The 19225-nt window shown below is 31.6% G+C and overlaps 4 protein-coding genes across 11 annotated transcripts in view; 2 read left to right on the top strand and 2 right to left on the bottom strand.

Moving 5' to 3' along the window:
- Window positions 1-3687, top strand: part of LOC103576792 (muscle-specific protein 300 kDa) — a 79083-nt gene extending 75396 nt beyond the window's left edge. For all 5 annotated transcript variants that reach the window (XM_053741212.1, XM_053741217.1, XM_053741211.1 and 2 more), the window contains 4 exons: window positions 80-586; window positions 663-906; window positions 1349-1404; window positions 3020-3687. In XM_053741212.1, the coding sequence (XP_053597187.1) occupies window positions 80-586; window positions 663-906; window positions 1349-1404; window positions 3020-3239 (1027 nt within the window). In that variant the 3' untranslated portion in view covers window positions 3240-3687. The remainder of the gene's footprint in view (window positions 1-79; window positions 587-662; window positions 907-1348; window positions 1405-3019) is intronic.
- A 2319-nt stretch (window positions 3688-6006) lies between these two features.
- On the bottom strand, window positions 6007-10410 carry LOC103576815 (protein HIRA homolog). Its single transcript, XM_008557211.3, has 9 exons — window positions 10010-10410; window positions 9874-9936; window positions 9692-9802; window positions 9028-9626; window positions 8672-8953; window positions 8311-8579; window positions 7479-8242; window positions 7124-7408; window positions 6007-6466 (listed from the first exon to the last, which is right to left on the bottom strand). The coding sequence occupies exons 1-9, from the start codon at window positions 10044-10046 to the stop codon at window positions 6258-6260; spliced, it is 2619 nt and encodes an 872-aa protein (XP_008555433.1). The 5' UTR covers window positions 10047-10410; the 3' UTR covers window positions 6007-6257.
- A 95-nt stretch (window positions 10411-10505) lies between these two features.
- Window positions 10506-13101, bottom strand: LOC103576825 (UDP-glucose 6-dehydrogenase). 4 transcript variants are annotated; one of them, XM_053738977.1, is made up of 6 exons: window positions 12757-13101; window positions 12533-12684; window positions 11988-12457; window positions 11258-11902; window positions 11019-11162; window positions 10507-10952 (listed from the first exon to the last, which is right to left on the bottom strand). In XM_053738977.1, exons 3-6 carry the CDS (start codon window positions 12447-12449, stop codon window positions 10776-10778), a joined length of 1428 nt encoding a protein of 475 aa, XP_053594952.1. In that variant the 5' UTR covers window positions 12450-12457; window positions 12533-12684; window positions 12757-13101; the 3' UTR covers window positions 10507-10775. The 4 variants fall into 4 exon arrangements, with proteins under 4 accessions (XP_053594957.1, XP_053594952.1, XP_014300367.2 ...); XM_053738982.1 differs by lacking the exon at window positions 12533-12684 and having other exon boundaries at window positions 10506-10952; XM_014444881.2 differs by having other exon boundaries at window positions 12533-13101.
- A 2326-nt stretch (window positions 13102-15427) lies between these two features.
- LOC103576832 (UDP-glucose 6-dehydrogenase-like) lies at window positions 15428-17638 on the top strand. The gene is made up of 5 exons (XM_053738546.1): window positions 15428-15657; window positions 15774-16243; window positions 16329-16973; window positions 17069-17212; window positions 17279-17638. The coding sequence occupies exons 2-5, from the start codon at window positions 15782-15784 to the stop codon at window positions 17453-17455; spliced, it is 1428 nt and encodes a 475-aa protein (XP_053594521.1). The 5' UTR covers window positions 15428-15657; window positions 15774-15781; the 3' UTR covers window positions 17456-17638.
- Window positions 17639-19225: the final 1587 nt, after the last annotated feature.

The raw sequence follows: 19225 nt of genomic DNA, 5'->3' as shown, positions 1-19225 counted from the left end.
AAAAATAAACAAAGCTGTGCGACTGCATGACGAAAAAGAACAAAACAATTAAAAGTTAAAAGTAATATTTTTTCATCAGTGATCAAGGCAGACTGACGTGTCCGCTGTGCTCGCGACGTAACTGGGCGCAACTGGACATAGATCTCTGGCGCCTGGAGAAATGGTTAGAGTACGCGGAAGGTATACAAAGTGAGCAACATTCCCCGCCGAGTAACATCGAGGACCTAGAAGACGTTATTCAAGACCACCGGGAATTTCTCTTGGACCTCGACAGCCACAAGAGCATTGTCATCAGTTTGAATATCGTCGGCTCGCATCTTGCGGACCACACGGAAGATATTGAGCGCGCTCAGGAGCTACGCGACCGACTGGGAACCGCTAACTCGCGATGGGAACGAGTCTGCTCTACCGCAAGAACTTGGCAGTCTGCTTTGCAGTCTGCGCTCATGGGCAACCAGCAGTTTCATCGGATAGTTGAAGAACTACTCAGCTGGCTAGAGAGAACTGAAAACTCTATACAAGCTAACGAGCCCATTGACTTAGCAGACAATGTCGATGTCATTAAATCAAAGTACAATAAATTCAGGTAATTAATTTATTGACATCTAATTAATCAATTGATAATTCAACCTATTGTCATTTTTTAAAAATAATTATTTTAGGGAATTGAGGAGTGATTTAGAACGTTGCGAACCGCGAGTGGTATCACTTGAAGAGTCAGCGCATCATTTATTAGATGAAAGTATGGAAATTCGTGGTCGTTTGCACGAACTAAAACTTAGATTGCAATCATTACGACGATTAACAGGAATATATGCACTGAAACTCGGCGCAGCTCTTGGATTAGACCCTAAAGAAGTTGGACTTGCTGCCACTTCATCATCACTTGCCTCGCTCTCTAACGATGTAAGCTATCGCAATTTATTTTTCATTTAATAATTAAATGCTTAAACTGTTTTATTACATAAGTAAAAATTATTTAGCAAGTAGACTGAAAATAACGCGTACGTGTTTGATAACTATTAAAAAATAGTTATTCAATAATTTTAAAATGCATTTGTAGAAGCACCGTTGTCGTTATCACGGTAAATTATATTTTATAAAAATATAATCTGAATTAATAAATTTAATTTTTCTAATTATCATTTAATAATAATAAGATTTAGATTCAGATTTAGATTTAAATTTGAATTTAAATTTAAATCATATTTATAGTAAATAATTCAGATTTTATTTTTAAATTGCCATATGTAGAATATATTATAATTTTTTTTAAATATTAGATTACTCACCGACACTTGCACTTGTACCTTATGGTTTGTGTTTTTTTTTTTTTTATCAATTATAGCTACTCGATGGAGCTTCATCGACAACCAGCCTACACGGTCAATCATCCAGTACTGAGTATGTTTTTTATATTCAATCCACATTTTAATCACTTTATTGATTAACAAACTGAAATAACAATTATTGGGTTGTTATTAATTTATACAAATAATGTTTTTTTAAATAAAAATATTTACACTACTAATACTCCTGATTAAGAAAACCGATTTGGAAAGATAAAAAGGTTTTTTCATTCTTTTTAATTCTGCCAACTTTAAATCTTCATAATTTTTGAGCACTGAATCTTTTTAAATATTTCAAATCACCCGCTATTCGATAAGTGGGGAGACTTCAAGTTATTCAATTTTTTAAATACTTGACAATAATTTTTTATCACTAAATAATAGTCGAATTTTCTAACTGTTGAAAGACGGAATGATTCGAATATATAAATTTTGTAAATACTTTTCAATCACTTAATGATAATTGACTTCCATTTTATACGGAGATTTAGAAGAATTCAAAAATATTACAATTTTAAAATACTTTGAAATTTTTTTTAATAGCTAAATAATATTAAAATTTCCATTCATGGAGAGATTTAGAGAAATTCAAAAATACTATATTTTTTTGAATACTTTTGAATACTTTTAAATCACCAAGTAATAGCTGGATCTCATTTTATAGCAAAATTTGGGAAATTTGAAATCATTAAAGTTTTTGAATACTTTTGAAAAACTTTTAATCGCTGAATAATTGTAAAAGTTCAATTCATGGAGGGATTTAGAATGATTCGGAAGTGCTCAATTTTAGATTATGTTGGTTCATGTCTATTCTTTAACATCAGCAAATGACTCACGGGTAATCGAACGAGATCATCGTGGTTATTTAATGTTCATTAACAATTATTATACAACGTTTCCTTTTCGGGACTTTATCAACTGTTTTAACTTTATGACTATTAATTTTTTGTACTTAGATGTCTATTCATTTAATGCAAAGATCTTGAAATCGGTCAGAACACTATTTTTTTTAAAAGCTTGACATTAAAATGGAAATAACTAAAAAGTTATGCAGAATTTTAAAAAACTTTATCAGAAATAATTTGTAGGGAATAAAATTGTCGACAAAAATGATTCTATGACATTTTGTGATAAGTCTGATAGTTTCGCTGGGAAAGTAAAAAGATCTCGAAATTTACTATAAATTTGACTTCAAGCTTAAATAACTTTTGAACAGATGAATTTATCAAAAAAGCATAAGTATCCCGGACTTTTTTTGTACGATACATCATACTGAGATATAAAATTCCAAGCTTAAGTTTTTTTTTCCCATGTTATTTAAATGGGAAATAGAAACCCGTAATCAGGGAGTACTTAGTACTAAATAAGGGTTCAAATTCAAACAGACGTCTCCTTTTATCCGACTGAAACTTTTGAGTGTGTGCTTGAAAAAAAAAAAATAGTCGATTGTTTGAATCAGTCAAATCAATATATAGACATACTAATATAAATTAAAACCCGGTTTGAAAATCTGCCTTTGAAACTTATTAATTTTTATTGAGAGTTCAAAAAGATTAAAAAATATTGAAATTTAAAAAAATCTTTTTCTTAATCAGGGATTGTGTTATTATTTTAAAAAATACTGATATAATTATTATAATTAATATATGTTATTGATACATCTGTTTCAGTGGTGACGAAAGAGATCGAACGGTATTAGTGCGTGGATACCGTTTCTTAGGTCGTGTATTAAGAGCTTCCTTACCAATTCAAGCATTGATGTTATTATTACTCGGTGTTGCTTCTCTGGTGCCTACAGCTGAGGATGACTACAGCTGTATGCTCTCAAACAACATTGCCAGGACATTTAATCCAGTTGTCGAATATCCCAATGGTCCTCCACCTCTGTAATTAAATTATTAATTATTTATAACATAATTAATAATTTATTATTTAAAATTTAAAATTTTAAATTAAGTCGCCTTAATAAAATTCCTATAAAATTTAAATTTAAATATAATAAATATTAAGTGCCGGATAAATATTTTGTACATAATTATAGAGAATTAATTGTTTACTTTACGAAACTCCTTATTATCAAGGAGACCAGACTCAAAACTTATGTATTTAATTTATTACTTAAATGTTTGTGATTGTTAATATTTTATTTCAATTATCAATGATTTATTAAAAAGTAAACAATCAAAAAAAAATATATGTTATTTTATGTATTTATTAATATATCGATGGTGCTATTATTCGAAATATTACTGCATAAATAATTTATCAATTATTTATGATTAATAATAAAAATTAATAATATAATTGTTAAGTGTACCTTCAAAATGATTCAGATTAATTTAATTATGAACGAGGTAATTATTATTATAATTGATAATTATTCATTTTAATTTGTAATTTCGCTATCAATAAAATTCACAAGCTTCATTATATATTTTTATATATTAAAAAATAATCAGAGCTTATAAAAAAAAAATTTGATTGTTTAATTTTATTTTATTTTATATGCAAACAATTAAATTATTTACTTTTAATTTAATGACAAATGGAAATTAACAGAGTCGAAAGATAAAATTTTGCATTTACGCAAAAGTGGGGCGCGAATTTTTTTTAGTTATATGAACAAATATATGACGGCAGAATGAGTATGAATGTAATAGACAATTGTTAATTTTTAAATTTTAGAATAAATTAAAAAAATGTAAGTAGAGTAAAAATTCAAAAATGCATATTTAGATAAATGCAAAATCCGTATATGCATTTATTTAAATTTAATTATTTAAATTAATTGAAACATAAATTGTCTCACGTCTGCTATATTCACTATATTCACACTCATGACGGCGAACTGATGATACTTTTTAACAGTAATATATACAATATATAAAAATATGATCCTATAGCAGACAATGAACAATTTAAAAATTTTTTTTGAACCATTTAATTTAAAAAAAAAAAAAAGAAGATAAAAATATGCACATGTAGAAAATTCAAAAAACTATGGGTGAAATTTTTTAAAATATTTTTTTTTATAACTTATTGTTTAAAACGAAATTCAAAAATTATTAGTCGGTGGCTAACTTCAGTATCAGATAAATAAAAATCATTGAGTAAATGAAATACTTTACCTTCAAACTTAACCCTTTTGTTAATATTTTTATCTAGACATACATAAAGATTTTTAAATTAGACATTTTGGTTTTAGGGATGACATTAATTCATATTTTAACAGTACTCGATAATTTTGATTCTGTTATGCTGGATCTTTCTTCATCTTCATATTGTGCGGGACAACTTGTCCCAGAATGAGATTGGGCTTTTGTTCCCACCGTTATTACTTCTCTTCCTAAAAAAATATACTCTGCGCATGCGCAAGTTTAAATTTTGTGGTGGCAGCACTGTAGGCAGTGTAACGGTCGCGTTATTTGAAAAGAAGAAATTTTGGTGCGTGCGCAGATGTAGGTGCGCACATTTGTTTTAAAAGCGAGTAGTGAAAAAATTTAAGTGGATGTCTATTACACGGATGTATTGTTGATTCAAATCCTAAATAGTTAGATTCCCATTTAACAGATTTCCGATGATTCAAATAATCAATCACCGAGATCCCAAAGATAGATTGACTTTCTTCCGTATTGAGCGTAAATTTTAAATCAAAGAGAAAGTGGTAAATTCAAGAATTTCTAAGGATTTTTATAGAATTTCTTTAGGAAATCAGGACTTATCACCGTGTACGAAAATCCATACTATCAATGTGCTGGGATTCTTTCACCCATCAAGGTCGTAGTTTTAACTAAGATCGCCGTCTAAGAAAATCCATAGAAATTCTATAGAAAACCATGATTGTCAAGTTTGCAGACAATTAACAAATTTCAGATTTTTTTTCCCTACAAATCAATCACAAAAAAAACTAAAAATATGCGCATATAGAAAATTAAAAAAAGCTATAAGTGCAATTTTGTGAAATTTTTTTTTTTTACATAATTTATGTTTTTTAAAGAATTTCAAAAATTATCAGATGTCGGCTAACTTGAGTATCATAAAAAAAACAGCCTTAATAGCACAGTTTGTTAGTAAAAGTTTACTTTACAAAAGTTTCCTCGAACTTTTCGTCAAATTTCTGTCAACTTTAGGCTTTTCACGTTAAATTACAGTACTTTTACCGTAGAAGACAGCAACTTACTATGAAATACCGTAATTCTTCCCATTGCCGAAAACCACAGTAGATGACAGTCATCACCGTAATTCTGATTCGTCATATTATTGGTGTTAGTGGTTTTAACAGGACCTAGTACCAAAAATTAGTACTATGAGTTATGATGGTAGAGATATGACTAGGGCAGGATAAAATTTGGAATTCTCTCTGGACTAATTAATAATTGGAGTTAATTCCGTTTGGTCTACGGGAGAGACATGGTAGGCTCGCTATGACACTTTACACATATATGTGTGTTTAAACGTGTACTTGGCGCGAGATACTACCGTGTCTCTTGATTCATAGAGATTATTAAAATTTAAAAATGTGTGGAGCACTAACTCTGAATATAATCTAAAATTTATTTGAATTTAATTTAATTTAGTTTTTGGAAGTTCATTGGATGGAAGAGATGGAAGAATAATTGGATAAATTATTATCAATTGTGATAAATTCCTTGGAAAATAAATTATTTAACTTATTATTATCAATATCAAAAAATTTCATACAGTAAATTCATAATTGTCTATATAAATTTCTTTTCTTTATCTGTTACTTTTCTTCTTTTTTTTTTACTTACATTCACGATAAAAATATAAATTGCTTTGATGTAATCTTAGTTAAAAATATCACTGTAGACTTTTTAGATTTAATTACGTTTTAGTTTTAGTAATAGTTTACTTTTTAATTAATTAATTGATTTATTATTTATTTTGTTAATTTTTGAACGCTGCTAATTGTTCTGAATACTCAAGATATAATCTCTGCCATCGTAAGTGTCCGCCAATTACTCCCAAAGCATCCGCCAGTAGCTTGTGCTTTTTAATACCAAGAATTGATGGGTCCCATGTACTTTTAGCTGCCGTGCTGTGACTTGGCCCCATAAGATCATCGAGCATTATTCTTAATCTTTTTTCTAGTCCGTCTGATTATCAAATTTTAATTAATTAAATAATGAATCATATAAATGATTACTATTATTAGATGTTAGGAGTGTGCAAATCAGGTTCGAAATTCGAATCTTCGAATTATTCGAAAAGTTTAAAATAGTTCGGAATTTGTCGAATTATTTGTAACTTTTCGGAAGTCAAATTATTTGTCAATTTTAGAACTATAGGAAGTTTGGGAATTGTTTGTAACTTTTCAAATTACTCGTTTCGAATCGAGAAAATTCTGGTCAATTTTCGAATATTAAATTTTTATTTAATAGAGAGCTCAATTTTCAAAGTTACCAAAAGTAATTTTTTCGTAGATTCGTTTTTAAGCTCTATTTACCTTTGACAAAAATTTGAATTATTTGAAAAAGTATTACAATTTTAAGTCGTTGTAAAGAGAATTTTTGAATTATTTTTAAATTTTCGAATAGTTTAAAAACTTGCGAATAATTCGAGGAATTTGACATTTCGATTCATTCATAGTTCGAATCACCCTGGTTCAGGATTCTGATTGAAACCGATTAAGCTCAATCGGATCCCAATCGGATTTCAATCAGAATATTACGACTGAGTCGATTGATTCGATCCGAATAATTTGTAAGTTCGAAATATTAGCACACCCCTACTAGATATGAATTTATTTTTACCTTGAGTTAATAGGAAAGTAATTAAAGCCATAAACCAATGAATATATTCCTGTTGACTACCAAGAGCTTTTGATGCTAGTAATTGCTGTTCTAAATATGAAACAACACTGGAGCCATTGTGTGGCGGTCTAGGACTAGGCATAATACCACCCGCAGTTCTGTTTAATCCTTCTTGTAATGATGACAATGGGCCACGTGGTGTTCTACCACCAGCTAATGTTGACGCGCTTTGCGCTGACCAACGCCAAACTGGATCATGACTATCTCCAACTAATAACCACGTTCCTAAAAAAAAAACATTTTTAATTAATTATATAAATAAATAAATTACAAAATTTAAATAATTATAATTTACCCATTTCTTTATTATAAATATACGCTCGCGCATTTGTAAATCCTAGATGTGGCATTCCATTATACAGAGTACAAGACAATAACGAGCCGCCAAAAGCTGCTAAATGACTAGCAGAAGTAGAGACAATTAATCTCGAGGTGCTACCGATTTCCCAAACACGCACAGCTCCGCAGCAGGAAATCACCATCACTGCATTACCCACAGCATAGAGTTTTGCGAGTGGAGCTGGAGGAGCCAAAGGTGGCGCAGGCCGTGACCCCTTCGTCGGATCAAAGGTATGAATACTTCCGTCCTCTAGTCCCACAGCAATAACAGCAGCGGACGCAGCCAAAGCGACTGCACTGTACCCCAAGTAAAGGCTCCACGTCGGTTCCGAATCCGTGCCTCGAAAAACTTGTAGATGAGCAAGATGTTGATTATTTGTTACCGTTACCGCATAGTGAGCGGCTTGATGAGACAATGGACCCATAGGTTTCAATGGTGGGAACACATGGCCACCTTGTTTTTCGGACACCAATCGAGGTTTGCGACTATGCGAGTGATGATGATGGTGATGTTGCCGAGGAGCAGTTTGTTCGCGACGCTTTAACGTAAGTCCTGGTGCTGATGTTGATGGCGTCGCCATATTAGTTATCGTAGTGACATTAGGCGTGACAACGTCGTCACGTTTTTCTATAACGATTGTACTTTTAGTCTGTGATGTACTTGTAAATGTTGGAGTATTTTTTAATGCTACCGTTGCGTCAGTACTTCCGATAGTATTCCTAAAATAATAAGTCATAATCATAAATTATTAATCCCGATCACCGAAACCCATTGATAAAATATTTACATTGTATCTGGTGGTGGGGGAATAAACATAGGAGTGATACGTCTCCGGCCATCGGAAGTTCTCGTCTCGATTTGTTTATTGATAGGAGCTTTTATAGGCGAAGGTGATGATGAAGCTGTCGATCCAAAACCATTAGAGACTGGTTGAGTAGCGGGTGGTGTTTGAGCAACCGGTGCTGGAGGCTTTAGGTTCAGTAAAACCGGCGCCTCCATTACGGTAAAACCTCCTTGGACCAACGATTTACCGTACATGCGTTCATGGAGGCTGCACTGTAATAAAAAAAATATAAATATAAATATAAATATAAATACTTATTAAGTATTAATATGTGCGAATACTAAGCTGAATAAAAAATATTAACCTGCTCAGCAGGATCTAGCGGTCGACCCAATTCCTGTTGGGTGAATTCCATAAAAGCTACGGTACCGTCCCAAGAGCAAGCGGCTAATCTCAAACCACATGGAGACCAACTGGCATCGAGTACGGAGTGTGTGAATAATTCATTTATTACAAGCAAAGGTCTTTTTAATGACGTCAGCCATACCGAGAGCGAACGATCTCGTGATCCAATCGCCAGACAACAATATTCCCGTGATTTTGATGAACCTCCTTGTTTTTTATGGAATATATTATTATTAAATCTCTGTAAATTAAAATAAATAATCAAAGATGTGATAATTTTTTAGAATTTTGATTATTAAATTAATTAAAACCTACGACACATGTAACAGCTTTTCGATGACCAACGAAATCTTTATCATGCGTCCAACCGTCACGTTCTATTATTTGAGCAGTAGGTCCGCCACCATTCATAGCATGAGCTGATACTAAATGTTGTCCATCTGGACTCCATGATAATCTTAAAACGTGAGTTGTACCACCACATTCATCAAAAGGATCAGATATCAATGTCGCTTCACTCCAATCTGTTGTTCTCCAAACTCTCAAAGTCTTATCGTCAGACTGTGAGGCCAAATATTTACCAACGGGATCCCACGTCACTCCTTTGACCAGTCCCGTGTGACCTTTGAGTATAGCCACGATAGCCGGGAATTTAGAAGTGTCCCAAACGATGATACTGTTATCCACGGACGCAGATGCTAGCCAGGGATTGTGCGGCGCCCAGGCTAGGTCCAGCACGTCTCCTTCATGGCATCTTAGTGTTGCTATGCATCGCCAGTTTTCGACACTGGCTTTACCACCGAATATCGAACTTCCTCCACCACTGCCGGCTAATCTCCAGATCATTATCACTTTGTCGTCGCCTCCGGAGGCTAAAAGACCGCCCGCACTCCATCTTACGCAATTGACACAGGCTAAAATTTTATTATTTATTTATTTTATGGATTATTACTCATGTGGAAGGTTAAGAAATAATTACCCAAGTGGTTGTCCAGTTGACAAAGCATTTTCGGGACATTTTGATCCAGTTCTGCCGCTTCGTTGATCACTGGCTCCATATTCCAGATTACAACTCGCCCAGAATCGCCGCCTTGTTAATTTTAATTTTATTAATTCATTTATTTACAATAGAAAGCTACTGTAAGAGATAAAAAAAAATACCTTGGCCTCCGGTAGCAAATCTCTTGCCATCAGGATGAATATCCACGGAAAAAATAGGATAATCTGGAGTAAAAATAGTTTTTATAATTAAATTTATTTATTTGAATTATAGACAAATTAATTTTTAAAAAAATACCATCGTGAGACACCCAGTTTGGTTTTAAAAGCTTCATTGCTTAATTTATAAATTCAATGTATCCTCAACAAGTGAGCGGTCATTTAATTAACAATAATTCACTCGACAATCATCATTCATTTATTTGTTTATTTAATTATTAATACATTATAAACATACGGTAATGAAATCATAACCAATAAAACACTTTTGTGTCTAAATTTTAAGATTTATGCCGGGTTGTTGGTGTTACTAATTTTTAACGAAGACAGAGATAAAGAGAGCAAAGAAAAATATGTAAATTCCTGCGCCAGAAAGTGGCGCGCTCTAGGCGGCCATTTTGAAAACACGTTTCCCGCTAAGATAATTTTATAAAATAAAGTAAGAAATTCTTAATTTATTTTGAAAATTTGTTTAGATAAAAAGAAAAATTTTATTTCAAATTTTGACGCCAGTGATTCCGGCAGTAATATGAGACACAGCTCTAATGAAATTTAAATAAAAAAAATGTATATGAATTAAAAATATATTTGATTGTTTATTTAATACCAATTGATAAATTTATATTATAAAAATATTACAAATGTTTAATAATAACAATGATAATAATGAGTTCATTGAAGATTAACATACTGATAAAAATAACAGAAATATACATCAAAATTCAAATACTGGTGCAAAATTGCATTAAATATTGCTTTTTAATCACTGTCGTCAGTATTAGTTCACGAATAAGTACTGCAATTAAATGCGATTAATACTTGAAATACATTAGTTGTAAAAAAATTCACATCTGTGTTGGGCTGCCCCAAGTTCTTGAAACGGCGATTCGTGACACACGTTTACCAATTGTTTGGACATTGAAACCAATCTTTTGTAATTTTTCATGATCTAAAATTTTACGACCATCGAATATGTACGCCGGCTTGGTCATTTCTGCGTAGATACGTTCAAAATCCAGTTCCTGGGAATAAATGAATGTTAGCCAATAAAAGAATACGTTTTTCTACACTTGATGAGGTGTACTTACAATAAATTCATCCCATTCTGTACATACGACAATGGCATGAGTGTTCTTGGTAGCACTGTATGCATTGTCAAAAATATTAACGCGATTTTTAATATCATCGATATCTACAGCTGATAAATTATCAATTATTTGAGTTTCTTCAACCTGTGGAACCATAAAAACAAAATTTATTAAGATATATGTTTTGTATTCTAACCTTGTTGAAAGTTTAATAATTACAAATTAAGTAAATAAAATACCTTGGGATCGTAAATGTGAAGAATGGCCCCTTCATCAAGTAGATTCTTGGCCACAGCGATAGCAGGACTTTCTCTAGTGTCTCCAGTATTTTTTTTAAATGCGAACCCCAGCATCGCGATGTGCTTATCTGTGACAGTATTAAAAAGACTCTCAATGATCTTGTTCGAGAATCTAGACTTTTGGTACTCGTTCATATCAATTACTTGTTGCCAATAAGCAGCAACTTCTGGTAAATTGAGGCACTCGCATATGTATACAAGATTGAGTAGATCTTTTTGGAAGCAAGAGCCACCGAAACCCACTGAGGCTTGAAGGAATTTGGAACCAATTCGCGAGTCCAAACCAACGGCTCTCGCTACTTCGGACACATCAGCTCCAGTAGCTTCACATACAGCCGACAGCGAATTGATACTGGATATTCGCTGAGCCAAAAATGCATTAGCCGCCAGCTTAGACAGTTCGGAGCTCCACGTGTTGGTGGTAAAGATTTTATCACGTGGAATCCAGTGCTCGTATATATTACAGAGTTTTTCAATAGCTTCACGTCCCTTCGGAGAATCTTCACCTCCAATTAAGACACGATCTGGATTCACTAAATTGTCAATTGCTGTTCCTTCAGCTAAAAACTCGGGATTTGAAAGTATCTACAACGACAATAAATAAATTAATGATAAGTTTAGCAATTATTATTTTTATTAACAATAAACTAAATAAAAAAACAAGCAATACCTGATAAGAAACCCCTGGTTTATGATTAGCTCGTAAAATATTCATAATACTTTCAGCAGCTCTCACAGGCACCGTACTTTTTTCAACGACAATTTTATCATCAGTTGCCACCTCAGCAATCATTCTCGCTGTGTTTTCAACGTACTTCAAATCAGCGGCACGACCTTTACCATTCCCAAATGTCTTGGTCGGTGTATTTACAGATATAAAAATTAAATCAGCCTCCTGTATCGCAGCTTCAATGTCCGTTGAGAAAAATAAATTTTTTCCTCGGCATTTTTTGACCACTTCATCCAGACCCGGTTCATAAATCGGCAGTTTCTCCGAGTTCCACTGAGCTATTTTCTCTTTGCTCTTATCAACAACCGTCACACGGATATCCGGACACTTTAATGCTATTACACTACATGTTGGTCCACCTACATACCCAGCACCAATGCCGCAAATTTTTTTTATTGTCATTTTTATGTCTGAAACATCAAAATCATTATCAAATATCTCCAATAAATAAATTTCCAATTAAAATCACTAGAAAAAAAATTTACATTTAAATAAAATAAAATTATTCAAATAATTATATACTTAGTCAGGTCAGATCCAACTTGGTTTAAAATTTTTTTATCAGTTAAGTCGGCTGATAAATTACTAATGTCTCCAACTGATAGTACCCGATAATTTATAACAATGAATGCGCCAACTAATTATTTGATATGATTTTAAATTCTGGTATTTCAAAAATAATATTTTTCGAATTACAGTTCAATTTTACCTGTATTTTATCACAGACACTTCATAAATTTTAGCTCTTTATAAATAACCACTAGTGCAAATTAAGTTCAATCAAGTTCTGATTGTAGTCCAATAAGAAATTTTTTTGATTCGACTACTTATAGTGAAGTTTAAAATTAATGTTAAAAAAATATATATAAATAATTCGAGATGAGTTATTTATGAACACGATAAATTATTAATTAACTACTGCAAATGCACGATCACAAATTTATTGATTCATAAATAATTCCAATTAATGGGACGAGTGTTTTAAAAAGAAAGAGACCAACCAGGAATTGTTCACTCAATGCTGGTTGCTAGACTAATGGTAATATAATAAAAGTGATAGTTGATATTAATAGTTTATACTATTGCATACAGAAGTATACTCGAATACTTTACCGATAACAATGATTACTAGAGTGTGGAAGGCGCGATTGATTTACGCCGTGACGCGGGTAATTTGAAATTTACAATTTCAAATGAGTGTGAATGTAATGATACTGAAGTTAGCTGACGTATAACAGTTTTTGAATTTTTTTTTAAATGATAAATTATAAAACAAAATAAAATTTGAAAAAATTGCACTTATAGTTTTTTTAATTTTCTATATATGCATTTTTTTTTGGTTTTTTTTTTTAATTGAATTGTTGAAAAAAAAATTAAAAAATTGTTAATTGTCTGCTCATCAATTTGAAATGTAGATTTCTATTCTAAAAAGAAGTTTAAAAATTACTTCTGTTTAAATTTTATGATAGTAAAGTTAGCGGACATCTGACAATTTTAAAAATTTTTGAAATAATTAATTAAAATGTTTATAAAATGAAAATAAAAAAATGCATGTTTACATGATTTAAAATTCAGTAAACGCATTTTTTAAAATTTTATTATTTCAATTATTTAATTTTTTTTTATATGTAATTCAAAAATTGTCGTGTGTCTGCTACATTTAAACTCATTAAAATTTTATGGAGTAAATTTTAATAAAAATAAATTCACACAATAGATATTGAGTTAAATAATAATTTGATGAGTGTAAATGAAGTAGACGTATAACTATTTATAAATTTTCAATAAATAAATTAAAATAATGAAATTGAAAAAATGCGCGTACTGATTTTCCCATTATAAATACGCATTTTTAAATTTTTATTGTACCCAAGTAGCACTTGACTTTGTGACGCCTATAAGACATCAGTTTTTAAGCTGATTTTTGAAATATCAATAAGACATCAGAATGTTTACAAAGCTATCAGAAATTTATGTCTGTGTTCAAAGACTTGACACAAGTGTCATCAAAAAGTAAATTACAAATAGTAGTCAATTATCTTAACATTTTTCAATTGAAATTTTTATAGCTCCTAGCAAGACTCATAGCACTGATAGAAGTAGTGGTGGACTAGCAGTTATCACAAACCAGAACCATAACTGATCCTGTATCGTAAAGACTGTTGATTGGATTTTCATCAATGCTACATTCACACTCATAAACTTTCATTTGAATTTTGAATTGTGAAAATTTACGGAATTTAAATTTCTCAAATCCCGATCATTTGGCGTTCGAATTTTCAGAAATGACCTCGAGACTCGTGACGTGACAAAAAAATGTCGCCTGGGAATGTCATTTCCAGCTGATGTGATCTCCGGTTGTCAAAACAATAATAACAAAAAAAATAAAATAAATATTTCAATAAAGTTTGCTGACCAGTATCTGATTACTTAAGCAATTACAAAAAAATAAATATTGATATCAATGATTTATGCAATGAAATGTATGTACAAATAAAAATTAATGTAAGGAAAACTTGAAAATTTTTGCTTTTTTTTTTTTAAAGCAACCTTCGAGATTGCTGTTTTGTTTGTTCTTTTTGCACTACAAACTTGCATCAGTTGACGTTCCAAGTAGTGTATTTTTATTTGCTTTTAATTTTAAAAAGTAATAAAATCAAGTGTTCAGGAATCAGGTCACATATGCCAGTTTTATTATTGTTGACAGATAAAGTATGACCATGTGCCGTTTTTCTTTGCAAATGTGGATTTGTATCCTAGACAAGTATTTTATTTACTCCAATTTCCAACGCCGTCAGAATAAACAAAAGTTTGTCCAATTGCCCAGATAACCAGAGTTTCAGCGCAATTTTTGAGCTGAAACTTCTGCCGCCTCAGTGACGTACGGTACACATAAAAAATTTCAATGTCAACTTTTGAGCTCTCTTTGACGTCTAGTTTCACATAAATGTGACGTAAGTTTAAAGCTGCTATTTGACGTCTGCGGGACATAAAAATTTGAGACGCAAAAAACGACGTCAACAAGACCTCAACTAGAGAGATATTTTTTGCTTTTTGATTCTTGAATTGACCCCGATAGCCAGTTGAGCTCAACCACTAGTCAAATTGCGCGTAAATTTGACGTCAGATTAAAGCTTCTATTTGACGTACTCGAGACGTCAAAAATTGAGCAGCAAAATTTGACTGCAGTAATAGCTCAAATTGACCTAAATTGTTTAGATTCGATTTTACCGTCTTATTTCTCTCTAGTTGAGGTCTTGTTGACGTCATTTATTGACGTCGTTTTTTGCGTCTCAAACTTTGATGTCCCACAGACGTCAAATAGCAGTTTTGAATTTACGTCAAATTTATGCGCAATTTGACTGTTGGTTGAGCTCAACTGGCTATCAAGGTGGTTGGGTACAAATGATGAACGTAATAAATCATTTGGAAATAATTAAAATTATCAATGAAAAGAAAACTTTAACTGACATTACTTACTTTCATTATTTGTTTATGTATAAACATTTAATGATATAAATAATTGAGTACTGTCAGATGGAGACATTAGTAATTTATCAGCCGACTTGACTGATAAAAAAATTTTAAAACGACGTTGGATCTGATTTGAGTAAGTATATAATTATTTTAATAATTTTATTTTATTTAAATGTTAATTTTTTTTCTAGTGATTTTAATTGGAAATTTATTTATTGGAGATATTTGATAATGATTTTGATGTTTCAGACATAAAAATGACAATAAAAAAAATTTGCGGCATTGGTGCTGGGTATGTAGGTGGACCAACATGTAGTGTAATAGCATTAAAGTGTCCTGATATCCGTGTGACGGTTGTTGATAAAAGCAAAGAGAAGATAGCTCAGTGGAACTCGGAGAAACTGCCGATTTATGAACCGGGTCTGGATGAAGTGGTGAAAAAATGCCGAGGAAAAAATTTATTCTTCTCAACGGACATTGAAGCTGCGATACAGGAAGCTGATTTAATTTTTATATCTGTAAATACACCGACCAAGACATTTGGGAATGGTAAAGGCCGTGCCGCTGATTTGAAGTACGTTGAAAATACAGCGAGAATGATAGCTAAGGACGCGACTGATCATACAATTATTGTAGAAAAAAGCACGGTGCCTGTTAAAGCTGCTAAAAGTATTATGAATATTTTACAAGCTAATCATAAGCCACGGGTTTCCTATCAAGTACTGCTTGTTATTTTGTTTAGTTTATTGTTAATAAAAATAATAATTGCTAAGCTTATCATTAATTTATTTATTGTCGTTGTAGATACTTTCAAATCCCGAGTTTTTAGCTGAAGGAACAGCAATTGATAATTTAGTGAATCCAGATCGTGTCTTAATTGGAGGTGAAGATTCTTCGAAGGGACGTGAAGCTATTGATGAGCTCTGTAATATATACGAGCACTGGATTCCACGTGATAAAATCTTTACCACCAACACGTGGAGCTCCGAACTGTCTAAGCTGGCGGCTAATGCATTTTTAGCTCAGCGAATATCCAGTATCAATTCACTGTCTGCTGTGTGTGAAGGTACTGGAGCTGATGTATCTGAAGTGGCGAAAGCCGTTGGTTTGGACTCGCGAATTGGTTCCAACTTTCTTCGAGCCTCAGTGGGTTTTGGTGGCTCTTGCTTCCAAAAAGATCTACTCAATCTTGTATACATATGCGAGTGCCTCAATTTACCAGAAGTTGCTGCTTATTGGCAACAAGTGATTAATATGAACGAGTACCAGAAGTCTAGATTCTCGAACAAAATCATTGAGAGTCTTTTCAATACTGTCACAGATAAACATATCGCGATACTAGGGTTCGCATTTAAAAAAAATACTGGAGACACTAGAGAAAGTCCTGCTATCGCTGTGGCCAATAACCTACTTGATGAAGGGGCCGTTCTTCACATTTACGATCCCAAGGTATTTTATTTACTTAATTTGTAATTATTAAACTTTCAACAAGGTTAGAATACAAAACATATATCTTTATAAATTTTGTTTTTATGGTTCTACAGGTAGAAGAAACTCAGATAATTGATAATTTATCAGCTGTAAATATTGATGACCTTAAAAATCGTGTTAATGTTTTTGGCAATGCATACAGTGCTACCAAGAATACTCATGCCATTGTCGTATGTACAGAATGGGATGAATTTATTGTAAGTACACCTCATCAAGTATAGAAAAACGTATTCTTTTATTGGCTAACATTCATTTATTCCCAGGAACTGGATTTCGAACGTATCTACGCAGAAATGACCAAGCCGGCGTACATATTCGATGGTCGTAAAATTCTAGACCATGAAAAATTACAAAAGATTGGTTTTAATGTCCAAACAATTGGTAAACGTGTGTCACGAATTGCCGTTTCAAGGACTTGGGGCAGCTCAATACAGATGTAAATCTTTTATAACTAATTAATTTTAAGTAGAAATTGCATTTAAGTGCATTTTTTATTAGTTAACTATTGACGACGATAGTCTATCATAAAGCAATACTTAAAGCGATTTCCTAGTATATTTATATATGTTTTTATCATTTTTATAAGTGTACTAAAATTTATTTAATAAATTATCACAACCGTTGCTATTATTCCTACACTTTTGTTACATTTTTGTAATGTGAATTTATCGTCGGTTATGATAATAATGCATAAAGAAAATATTTTTATAAATTTATGAAATCATTGATGTATTTTTTACTTTAATGTTTTATAGAAAACCAATTTCTGTCAACTATTCCTTCTTAATTTATTTAAATTTTAAATGTAACCACTGTTTTTTTTTCGCGATTGCCTATAGACTGCAATCTGTTATTTAAAATTCATACTTCTTTTAGCATTTTCCTATGATGCTCAGAGGGAGTTTAAAAAAAATAATATTTTTATATGCTAGAATAAATTTTAAAACTAATTCGAGTTTGCCATACGATTTCAAATCAATTTAACTTGAAATCGACTCCAAATCGCGACAAAGTTTTAGGAATACTACGCGAGAACAATTCACTGTCTTGACGCCTTAATCAACTACTCGGCCATCGCGGATTTTAATTTTTTATTCGTAATTTTGATCATCAGACAAATAAGTTTTATATAATTCTATTTCTATTTCTATGTCTATTTTTTATAATTTTGATTAATTGTAAATTTCGCTCTTAATAATTTCAGCGTTTTTTAATTTTTACTCCTTTTCAATTGAATAAAATTTTACTTGGACGAATTATCGTTTCAGCGAATAGAAAAATTTGCATTTTTTGACTTCAGGATTCTGCCACTTTTGCTGTATATGATTCGGCAATTTTTTGTTTCATGGAAAAGTATTTGGGTGAAATCTACACTGACCAGAATAGGATTCGATATGGAGATTTTACATGATCTTGAAGTTACCAAACAATTAACGATTTTCAAATTTTTTTTCAACAATTCAATTTAAAAAAAAAAAAAAATGTACATGTAGGAAAGTTAAAAAACTACAGGTGCAATTTTTTAAAATATTTTTTTTATAATTTAACGAGTGTGAATGTAGCAGATATCAGACAAATTTAAAATTATAAATAAGTAGAGAAAGAGTGCATTCCGAAATGCTCTGCAGCTTAGCAGCTGACCGTGCAAGTGCAGCGTAGTAGCAGCATGATTTTGCACGAAACACTTGAGTATTTTTTTTTTTAAATATTTTAAATTTTTCTCCCATTTCTAATAAGTTATTTTTCGAATATTTAAATTTACCGCGCAAGTAATAAGAATAACTAATAAATTATTGATGAAAATAAGAAATTTGGAGTATACTTTTTAGTCTAATTAATATAATTAGTGAGACAAATAAATTTTAATAAAATTATTAAATTTCAATTTTAAAATTTCGCGCCAAGTAGCGCTACTGCGTGTCAGTGTAATCAAAGTTCAAAGTTTTGCTAAAGTGGGGGTGGGAGAATGAATTGCAAAATCGATTGCTTTGTATCAACTGGCGGTCCAATAGCGACAGTCAGTATCATCGACAATGACAGTAGTAGTCCAGATCCTTCTTTACGTTTAAATAGAAACACAGTATTGCATAGAAACACAGTATTGCAGTTAATTCGCGGAATTATCCATAAAATTTATTGCTCATAGTAATTGTTTAATTCAAATGTGCAGTGTTTGTATAATTTAAATTGTGCAAAGTGTCTGTGGTGTC

Source organism: Microplitis demolitor, chromosome 1 (assembly GCF_026212275.2).
Source record: "Microplitis demolitor isolate Queensland-Clemson2020A chromosome 1, iyMicDemo2.1a, whole genome shotgun sequence".
Lineage (NCBI taxonomy): Eukaryota > Metazoa > Arthropoda > Insecta > Hymenoptera > Braconidae > Microplitis > Microplitis demolitor.
Note: the sequence above shows the minus strand (reverse complement) of the source record. Positions and strands in the feature narration are given on the sequence as shown.